This window comes from Aphis gossypii, chromosome 1, assembly GCF_020184175.1.
Source record: "Aphis gossypii isolate Hap1 chromosome 1, ASM2018417v2, whole genome shotgun sequence".
NCBI lineage: Eukaryota > Metazoa > Arthropoda > Insecta > Hemiptera > Aphididae > Aphis > Aphis gossypii.
In genome coordinates, this window is record NC_065530.1 from 12,168,757 (window position 1) to 12,180,128 (window position 11,372).

Sequence of the window (11,372 nt, forward strand, 5' to 3'; positions counted from 1 at the left end):
GGACACCGGTGCCAATGTTTACGTGAACAAACGAAATAGGTAGTCCGATGTCGGTATGACCTTTACACTGCGGCGTGTTGTACAGAGCAGAGATATTATTACATTCTGTGCGGTTATGGTATCGTCATTTGCAGTATGTGTGGCTTTTGCTAGCGAAATCGACTGATTGTAACGTATCTGTTATACTATTTCGTAAAAATACTCGTCTACACAATATAGAATTAGCTATATTACAATATACTACCTATATACAGAAAGAAACTGATTGAAGCCGTAAAAACTATATGCACTTGGAGTAAAAGCTTTCGTTCAATCCAATACGTTGAATGGTCCCACTACAGATATGCTAGTAAATAAATAAAAAAATATATACATAAATGGTGTAGATAAATTTAGACTAATTAGAAATGTACACGTCCTATGTGTTATAATTTAATAAGCAAACCCTCCATAAAATATTAAAGATACAGGTGAATAGTGTAGAGTAATTAATAATTATACTAGTAGTCGATTGCTGTCGTGTTATCCCTTCACTATTTCAAATTTTTAAGAGTAACAACCCTAAACACTAACAGCTAATTTAGATATTATTTAAAACATAAAATGGCTAATCGAGTAATAAAATTTCTCGTATAATCAAGTTGCACGTGAAAACTGATTGAATGTATTGTTTTACTAGACTATCGTCATCGAGGAAACGGAAAAAGAAAGAGACGACGTACTTCGACAAAAAAGGACCGGACAAAAACGTTATGCGTTCGACGTAGTTTTTGACGAAGATTCCACTCAGGTAAAAAATCCCGACTCTTGATATTTTAACGAAGTTTATTAGGTCATTAAGACCGTATTCCTGCACGACCGAGTCGACAATTTATTGTTGTTCGTTTATAATATTATTGTCTAATACGTTTTTATCGATTATACCACATTATAATTCATGCTCGAAACCGTTTTATTATATGCGCACACATATAGTAAATTACGCGTCTCTATAATGTATATGGACATAGTAGAGATCGGATGCCGATGCGCTAAAAAGACGATGAACGTCGTTGTTGAACGATGTGCTTTTTTAAATTTGTTTAGGACGAAGTGTACGAAAAGACGACGAAAAGCTTGGTGAAAGACATACTCGTCGGTTTTAACGCCACAGTGTTCGCGTACGGGGCGACGGGTAGCGGAAAAACACACACGATGGTCGGACACGGTGGAGAGACGGGCATCATGGTCCGAGCAATAAGCGATTTGTTCGACATAGTGAGCAAAAACGCTTACCGGTACACGGTGAGTGCGAATAGAACATTTTAATAATATCACCTTGCGTGTCGTTTTTCATTTGAAACGATTCAAAATTCGTAGGAACAGTATTACTCGGTTATTAAAATGCTTGAACAAAAAAATAATAATATTATAGCGATTAAAAATAGTTTTACATAAATATAAATAAGATGTAACATTGAATCTAGTATTTATTACGTACTAAAGCTGTTTACGAATTATAAATTTAAATATTATATTAATATATTTTAAGCTTTAGCCCCCGTATATCTTAAAAACCTGTTGTTGACCGATTATTCTTAGTATATTAAGTATATTATACTAAGTTAAATTATTCAAAAACTACTTATTAAGCATAAAAAAAATATATATTTTTTTAGATAAAATATTTATAAAAATCACAAAAATCATATTCTGATTAGTTGCATTGTTGAAGAAAAAAAGTAGGTGACGAGTTTGGTAAATCGTCCTGTACATGTAGGATATATACATACTTATATTGTAATATTATGTATACATTGCTTAACATTACAATTTATAATATTATAGTTTTACTGACATGTATTTATTATAATGTACATATGTACTATATCGTGAACGTATGATTAAAATCGTACACATACAATACGTTGTGAATGTTACACGTCGTCGTGTTATTTGCTATAATATAATATATAATAGACTTTTGGTAACTCAAGCCTCTGAAAGGAAAAAAATTCGAAGTATCAAAAATCAATGGTATTCGAAGAAGAATTGTTTTTTATTCGTATTATTATTATTGAATATTTCAAGAAAGCACAGTTCGAGTAACCAAGAGTCGACTGTGTTCTAAAGTTTATAAACAACAAATCAGGGCACATTAGTACGTCGAGCTTTCTAAATCTGATTTAAGCTTTAAGCGAATAATATAGGCATTATACGGTATTAACAAATACTTGAAAATCTGACCTCTGAACATTTCATAACATAATTTATAGTCCGTGTGAATATTCCTATTTATGTATTCTTAACGTGTATTGTATTCCATGCGTAAAACGTTTTTGAAATATTTTAGCCTTCGAATAAAATTTACTAAACTCAATATTTTATATAATATTAATTAAATTCAAACCCTAAGCACATATTACTTATATTATTTGACCCACTGCTGAACCGCGTAAAGTACTTCAATTTTCTGAAACTTCTAATAAATTAATTCATAAAAAAACTTTAATTAATTAATTTGCTAAGCAGTGTTATAATATCATCATTAAAACGCTTATAATTTTTAACCATTCCCTAATTAATATTATATTGACCCATAATAAAGTTTATAATGTATTGCTAGTATATTAATTTATAAGCTGGCCGTTCTAAAATAAGCAACGGATATGTATTTAAGTGTACTTGAGTTATTTATTCATCGATTATAATTAAAACAGTATTTATTTAATATCTGAATAGTACTCGATAATAATATGATAATATGGTAATATTACTATAATGAATAAAATTTTCGTATAATCATTTGAGTTCATAAAATATCATAAACATAATAACAATTGTATATTTTAATATTGGATATTATTATAAAACTTTATAACAAGGTTAAGACAATAAATTAGTCATATATTCACTTATAATAATAATATTATCAATAAGACATACGTTCCGCTGCAACTTCCAAATTTTTTTTAGGCACCAATGAGTACGTGGGTGCTCCGGAGATCGAGTAGTAGGCACCTATTGAAATATTTTTTTACTCTCAAAATAATGCATGTACAATGTACGTCTTTAACTTTTATTTTCCTGAATTATTTTTAATACTATGCAGCCATAACGATGCGTTCTATACGTTTTTCAAAAACTTTTGATCCGATTTACGTGTGTGTATGGGTGAATAAATTTTATCCGTCACTTCGACAAGGTTCCCACAAATGTTATTAACGATATTAAAATTGTATATTATGTGCTAATATTGGAACTTTGGGCGGGTGCTCAGGTAAAAATGTCGTATTTAGAAATATACAACGAGAACATCCGGGACCTCCTGAACCCAGCGTCGGGTTTTCTGGAACTCCGCGAAGACACGTCCAGAAATCGAAACATCCAAGTGACCGGACTGTCGGAAGTCGTAGTAGTGTCCATCGACGAGGTGATGGGGCTGTTGCACCAGGGCAACCGGCAGAGGACGGTGGAGCCGACGGGCGTGAATAAAACGTCTTCCAGGAGTCACGCGCTACTCAGCGTGACGGTGTGCAAGGCGTCCAGGACGGCAACAGCCGTGCGGCAAGGCAGGTTGTTCATGATCGACCTGGCAGGCTCCGAGAGAGCTAGCCACACTAAGGTACGTAAGCTCAATGATTTGTTGCGATACAGAGAGACAATATTCGCCGAATCTAACGTGACGTTTAGTTCACACATTAGCTACCCCTCTGAAATATCAAGAACTTTTTTTCTTAGAAGTAATGTCACAAACCATATAGTACACCAAACGTTTTCAATTGCAGTTTTTACTATCAGCCTAAAATTAATATGTACAAACGTATAATAAAATATTAATAATCGACGGATTTCAGAACCGAGGAAAACGACTAAAAGAAGGAGCGCACATCAACAGGTCTCTGCTGGCTTTGGGAAACTGCATAAACGCCCTAAGCGGAGGCACGAACCCGCGATTCGTCAACTATCGTGACAGCAAACTCACCCGGTTGCTTCGTGAGTCTCTGAGCGGAAATTGTCGGACTGTCATGATCGCACACGTCAGCTCAGCAGCGTCGCATAAAGACGAGACCAGGAACACCTTGATCTACGCCGCCAGGTGAGTAATATTACGATAATTATTATTTTACCATTTGTATTATTGTTTCAGATAGATACTTAAATTCAGTGTCATGTACACAGATTTACCTATGTATTTATAAGTAAACAATGATATCATTTGTACATTTCGCAGAGCCAGCGGAATATCACACAAAGTCGAGAGGAACGTTTTGAACGTGTCCTTTCAAGTTAATCAGTACAGATCAGTTATATCAGATCTACGCAACGAGATCTCTCGACTGAGGACAAAATTGGACGAGGGTCGAGCAAAGTCTTCGAACGGCCAGCACAGCGACACGCCTGTGAACCAGATAAGGGACCAGATTGTGGGCACGTTCCGCGAACAAATGAAACTCAGGTACAGTATCTGCATAATATACACCAGTTAGGTAACATATAGCTGAACCTATAGTAAGAAAATCACAGTAGATTTGTCTGCGGGCTAGGTTACATTTTCTTGATTTTTTTTGGGCGTAAATTGTATCGATGAATTTTTCTTTTATAGTTTATAATTCTTACATCGGATAAGTAAGAAACGCAATTAAAATATATGTAATGTCATTTTTATCATCGAAAATAATATATAAATTAGGTATTAATCACATAAATAAGTTACACAAATGAAATAGATTTTAGATTTTAATTTAAAGTACTTGATTAAGAATAAAATTTCTAAAATAGTTAAAACTATAATATTACGTCGTATAATAAAAATTAATAATATAACTTTAAAATCAAACAAATATTAAATTGTAAGATCTTAATATTAACGATTATCAATTGTTTTGTTAGCTAAAAAACCACTAACGATTAAGCACAATTTTATAAAATTTCTAAACATTTAGACCAATATTTATATAAATATTGTTTTTATACAAAACATCTTAATTAATAATGTATATGATACATTTTATTTTTCAATATTAAATCAAGGCCCGTGGTCTCAAAAATTATCTAACGGAAAGATTGTCGAAGCAAACACTTCACAGAAACGCCTTCTCATGCACAAATCTCCATTTAACGTCTATTGAAATTGTACTGAACTTTAAATCACTCCAGATAACTCCATAACAAATTATATGTTAATAACGGCCACGACAAATGTTACAGGCGAAAGCTGATGGATATCGACGGACATCTGTTGTCGCTGGGCGTAGAAGCCGAACGGCAACACCAAATAATCAGCCAATGGGAGTCGAGAAACAATAGACTTTACTGCCGGAGGACAAGCAGCCAGCGCAGGCCGAACACCAAAAGTTCGATCAACACTTCAAGTGAGATAACAGGATACGAGTACATTAAATATATGAGAAGCATAGCATAATTGTTTTAAGAAAATTTGACATAGCATTTTGGACCACTTTACTCCTAAAACTAACTATCTATTTCAAAATAAGCCATGTTTCATAATTTATCATAATTTTTTTTTGTGGTTATACAGCATTATGAAAGTATTTAAATGCGATTATTAAAACGGCAATATAACATGATATATAATATGTATACGTTATGCAGACGGTGATTCCTTTGACAATGACCAGCTAAACATGCACCAGGCGTGGTCGGATTTGAGTTACATCGAACACGAACAGGAAAGATATGTGGCGCTCAGGTCCAAGACCGTTAGCGAACTGGACGCAGTCAGGCAACAGGCAGTGGCCCTAGAAAATGTAATATGCGAGCGACAAATTCTCTTTGGTATTCGAAGAAAAAACAGGGAATATAATTTGAAAAAACCCTTTTTCTTTCCCCTATAGAACCTTCCAAAACGATTGGACTCTGAGACGGAACGCGAACTGCTATCGTTAATATGTCGCGTGCACGAATTGGAAGCCGACAAAATGGCTTTGCAAGGTGAACGGCTAGTCGAGTCGTACGAGCTGCGCCGCAGAGGAGATCTGTTGCACAAGCTGCACCGACAACAACGCATTACCGACGACATTATAACGAAACAGCGACAGATAATCGAAGGTACAAAAATACGCAAAATTGTTGGTATACATAATGTACCTATTAAATTATATTTATAAACGAGAACACTAAGACTGTGACGTTTAATAATACCTTGACTATTTCCGAGTTCGTTGAGGACTGGTGTGCGGTAGTCATTCGCTCACAATGATGGTCAGCATCCATTTGCCGCAGTTTCGTTGAGCCGCCGTACCATTTCACTAAATTTATTTTTCAAGTACCTTAAATTAACTTTTAGATCACAAATTACATACTGAATAATTATATTTATGTACAATTGCATACGCCATTATTAGGTATTAGATACATTTTAAAATCATAAATAAAAATCGATAATTCCATGATAAAAAATTTATAAAAATTCAAAAATAATAATGTTTTAAAACAAAAATAATTTGAGTATTATGCGGCAAAATAGCACAGCGACGAAATGAAACGGCTGCGAAACGGGATACGACCAAAATGATTTATCGTCGATCATCGTCCTTTGTGAATCTTATAACACCTGACCTAGAATTATTATTACCTGTACAAAAGGAGGATCTTTTTTTAAAAAGATTAAAAATTACGGGCGAATGTAAGTTCCTACACGATAAAATAAGGTACATATGTAAGTTCCTACACAGTAAAAAGCAGGTACACGTGTAAGTTCCTACACTAAGTATATTATAAGTTATCAATCTAATATCAGTTATATCATATTATAATACTGTCATACATTTTAACCCTTTATTCTATATAGTAAGTAATTCTTTATAATATTTAATAATTTAAAAAATAATAATTGTAATGTAATAATAATTCATCATTTATTGTAAAATTGTATTATTATTATATAGAATGCATTACTTATATTTTTTTTTACAATTATTATATTATTATATTATTATTATATTACAATTATTATTTTTTAAATTATTAAATTAAATTATATAGATATCTTATAAATTATATATTATACAGAAACAGAATAAAGGGTTAAAATGTATGACAGTATTTTATAGACGTGGATTGATAACTTATAATATACTTAGTGTAGGAACTTACACGTGTACCTTTTTTTTACCCTGTAGGAACTTACACATGTACCTGTCTTCCATCGTGTAGGAACTAACATACGTACCTTTTTTTTTAATGTAGGAACTAGGAACTTACACATCACATATGTAGGAATTAACGTATGTAATTGTCTACCTGTTACTCTCGTGTAGGAACTTACGATTCCCCAAAATTACCACAGTAACTTCATAATTGGATAAAATTATTAAGCGTTTAAGTGTACTTAAGTATACCTATATGCCTATAGCTATACCACTTAATTACTATGCTAATTCATCTCACTTCATACTATAATATTAATACTTAGAAAAACAACGTTTATTATATGTATAGAGAGCTAGAGCATGTATGTATATGTATAAAATATTACCATTGTATCTCAATTGTTAATCAGCAATAATAAGACGATACCATTTGTAAATAAGACGTAGATGTATGTTGTCACCAATGATTTTACCGCTGTTGAATTTCTGATTTATCAGGTCAAAATGTGCCGTTGCCGACCGATTTGAAAGAACTGTATCGGTCGTATCAGCAAGAAATACACGCTAACTCGTACAACACGGACGTAAACACCATACCACTGACATCTGCCATACAATCAATCGACAAGAGGTAGGTACGCTGTTGTTAGGCAAATGCAAAAAAAAAAAATTCATGGACGCCTTGGAACCCCAAAAATCTTCCTGTTTCGTGTCTGGTTATTGTTATAGATAGATTCAGATAAAAATAATATTTAAAACCAATGTTAGCTATGGCGCACGTTGACACCAAGCATATTCAAATTGCTTCACGTTAATTTTATTCTAAGGGTTTTTCAAATTGCCTCCTATTTTTACTTTATATGGGTAGTAACCCTCTTGTATTGGAATCGTCTCGGATAGTTAATCAATCTATAGTTTGAATCTCAATCATTGACATTTTTTTAAATTAAAAACAATTATGAATGCACATATACACCAAGATCACTCTTATACTATAGGAAAAATAAATACATTTATTAATAAGCCAATAAATATAAAACGTGTAATATTAAATATAATTAATTATAATTCAACAAATAAAATGATCTGTCAACAATTTAAGTTAGTTCTATAATAAAATTATAAATATTTTAATAAATACCTATACCTATACCTATACCAATACGCAACAATAATAAAAGTAAATAAAATAATATCATTTTTAAATTTCTAACTTAACCTAGTCCGCGTACTAGAATTTTTTTAAGAAGTACGGGTCTGGCCAACAAACCTTTAAATTCAATTGTACCAACAGAAACAAGCTCACCCTTCTCACTAATTTCTTTGAAAGTAACGCTTTTAATTTTTAAAATTTTTTATAGGTTACTTTTTAATAACTTAATGAAATAAAATGTATGTAAGTCTATAAAATGTTTTATATATATTTTAATTTACTAACTTAGAACTAAGAAGGGGTACCTAAAAAAGTTTATAAGTAAAAAGAGGTACAGTGTTTATTACAGTTTGAAAATCCCTGACTTAATGTAAAATTGTATCATAAACAGCAATACTAAGTTAGTACTTACTACATTTATAATAAATGAAAAATGTTTTGTTTATGTATTATATTGTGTTAATTACATTGCAGTTTTGAGAAAGCAACCATCGACGACCAGCGAGACAAAAATGGAACGTATACCGCTGAAAGTCGTGTTCAACCGATTACGCCAGAATCGAGACTTTACACAACTTCAAGGTACCTAAAGGCAGTACACAGAGAATTATGGTTCTCTAAATATAATAAAATATTTACCCCCTTTTTTTTTTAAGAATAGAAAATTAGAATATTTTTAAATTTTTAAGAATATTTTCAAATACTTGGATTTTTTATACCATTTAAGAAATGTCAAAGCTTTGGCGATCTCAACTTCTTTACAAATCATAATCCCCCTTTTCCTGTTAATTTTAAATAATTGACTTTTTCCAACTGTCAACACCGCATCATATCAAAATTCAAATAAGTAATTTTTGAGATACTTAACTTTGTACTATCCAAAGATTATAATAAAATAAATTGATATTAATGTATTAACATTAAGATTACAAGGTACCTAATCTCATTATTTTTTTACATCATGTGAATATGTGACAAAACCGTTTTCCTAACAATATTATTTTATTCAATAGCGTCGAACTCAATTTATTATAATATTGGTCAATTGGACAATTTTGAAATTGTATTTTGATTGTGACTTATAATTGGTTGAGTGGGTGGTTGTCTGCTGTTAAGTCGTGGGTGAACGTTCTGAAGTCTGAACGTTATTATGAAATTTCAAACCTACAAAACATAATTTAATATTATATCATGACATGAATCTGCATGTTTTGTAGGTGCTTCTGTGCCAACGAATTGATATGTAATAATATGCTAATGCGCGCACTGTCTGTTCGTTACAGCAATGAGAGCTTAGCGGCTGGCTTCGACTGGGAAAAGGATCAAGGAAGTTTGCCGCCCATCAATCAATCGGCAGCCGTTCCAAACTCCAGAGACGAAATTCCATCGCCCGTTCCGGCTTCCGTGCTGTTTCCGCCAATTTCTAATCGCTTTAAATAAGGTTTCTCGATTCTTCCCGTCTACTTGTATATGCCTAAAATTAAAATTAAAATAATAAGTATATAATACACACCGTATAGACGTCATTTATCGCGTAGTAGGTACCTACTGCCATTAAATGTTTTTCTTCAATACATCAATGTATAATATATAGATATTTATGTATCCATACGAATGATAATTCTAGGGAATGTTCATACTATGTAAGTTGTACATAGTTTGCAACGTGACCGTTTGCTTTCAAAATTATTAGCACCCTGCAACGAATGTCGATAAAAATCAAAATATAATTTACCTACCTATACAATAATTTTATACTTACATTTAAATACCTATCTATTTAATATTTCAATATTGTTAAACATTTTTGAATTTACGACAGATATTCTTTCATTAGTTGAATCATTTAGTACGCTAATAATATATATATATATTTAAATTTTTGATTATTCATAAGATCGCGAATTCGTCTACAAAAATGTAGGTAGGTATGCGTACCTATGCGATTGCCTTTAATCCTATCACAATCGATCGATTTTATACCAATTGATTGATTATAATTTATAGTAGGTAAGTACTAATTTATAAACCTATAGATATAGATAACTAATACCTACAATACTTAATTTCCTTTATTTTAATATTGTTAGTTGTAATGTTCTAACTTTGTAACGTATCCGTATAAAAATCAAAAAAACAAACAAAACAACATTTTAATTTGTTTTTTGTATGGTTAGCAAAATACCACTAAAATTAAAGTGAATATAATGTTTAAATTACCTATACGATCAACAAATATATTCAATATTTTTCAATTGATTTGTGTTTTATGTTATTCTTATATTGTGTATAAATGTAGATATAATACTATGCATACCTATCATAGGCTCTAAGAGTTCAAAGCTTTTGTGAGAACTTTAACCCCTTTTCTCACCATACTATTTTATAATTGTATACAAATAATAATCAGTGTAGAAATAAGTTTTACTTTGAAAGTTATTTGACACACATGGGACCCGATATTTGAATGAATCGTCTCAATGAAGTTAACCGTTTGTGATGAACTAGTAACACAGAATAAATTAAATGCTAGTAATAACTATAAGTCCATTGACAGTAAGGGCCCTCAAGTATTAAAGGCTTAGCACTTACGAATAATTATACTAATCTGGCCACACATATTTTACAAATAAAACATGTAATAATAGGTACCTAGGTAATACATTAATTACATTAATTTATTAAGTACCTACCAACATGCTATCCGATTTTAAGGAGTATAAGGCGGTAATTTGAATGAATATTTAAATAAATGTCAATTTTTATTAAATTATTAAATTAATTTGTAAAGTCATCGGTATAACATATTTAAGAAACTAAAGATTTTATAAAAACTTATAACTATTTTTACCATGTTGTACCATGTTAAATAAACATAAATTTATGTCCCAATATTTATAATACCTTTAATGAGCAAATTATATTGTCACTTCTTAGGTATTATAGACAGAATAAGTAGAATATTATTAGTATTATTATTATTTTGATATAGCATTTTGTTTTTTTTTATAAACTAATTCTATAGATTTTTTTAAACAAAATCAATATGAATAGTTTATGAATTTACTAATAATTTGAAATTTAATTACCTAACATTAGTAAACACAAAAAATTATAAGTGGTAA

The 11,372-nt window shown here is 31.2% G+C and overlaps 1 protein-coding gene across 3 annotated transcripts in view; it reads left to right on the forward strand.

Annotated features, from left to right (window-relative positions):
* Positions 1 to 10,627, forward strand: part of LOC114122193 (kinesin-like protein KIF19) — a 42,205-nt gene extending 31,578 nt beyond the window's left edge. For 2 of the 3 annotated variants that reach the window (XM_050197077.1, XM_050197078.1), the window contains 11 exons: positions 680 to 790; positions 1,087 to 1,284; positions 3,260 to 3,604; positions 3,837 to 4,078; positions 4,214 to 4,438; positions 5,191 to 5,354; positions 5,596 to 5,750; positions 5,838 to 6,051; positions 7,593 to 7,725; positions 8,722 to 8,829; positions 9,531 to 10,627. In XM_050197077.1, the coding sequence (XP_050053034.1) occupies positions 680 to 790; positions 1,087 to 1,284; positions 3,260 to 3,604; positions 3,837 to 4,078; positions 4,214 to 4,438; positions 5,191 to 5,354; positions 5,596 to 5,750; positions 5,838 to 6,051; positions 7,593 to 7,725; positions 8,722 to 8,829; positions 9,531 to 9,687 (2,052 nt within the window). In that variant the 3' untranslated portion in view covers positions 9,688 to 10,627. Of the gene's footprint in view, positions 1 to 97; positions 350 to 679; positions 791 to 1,086; positions 1,285 to 3,259; positions 3,605 to 3,836; positions 4,079 to 4,213; positions 4,439 to 5,190; positions 5,355 to 5,595; positions 5,751 to 5,837; positions 6,052 to 7,592; positions 7,726 to 8,721; positions 8,830 to 9,530 lie in introns of those variants that run through there. The other variant, XM_050197079.1, reaches the window with a different exon arrangement.
* The last annotated feature ends 745 nt before the right edge of the window (positions 10,628 to 11,372 follow it).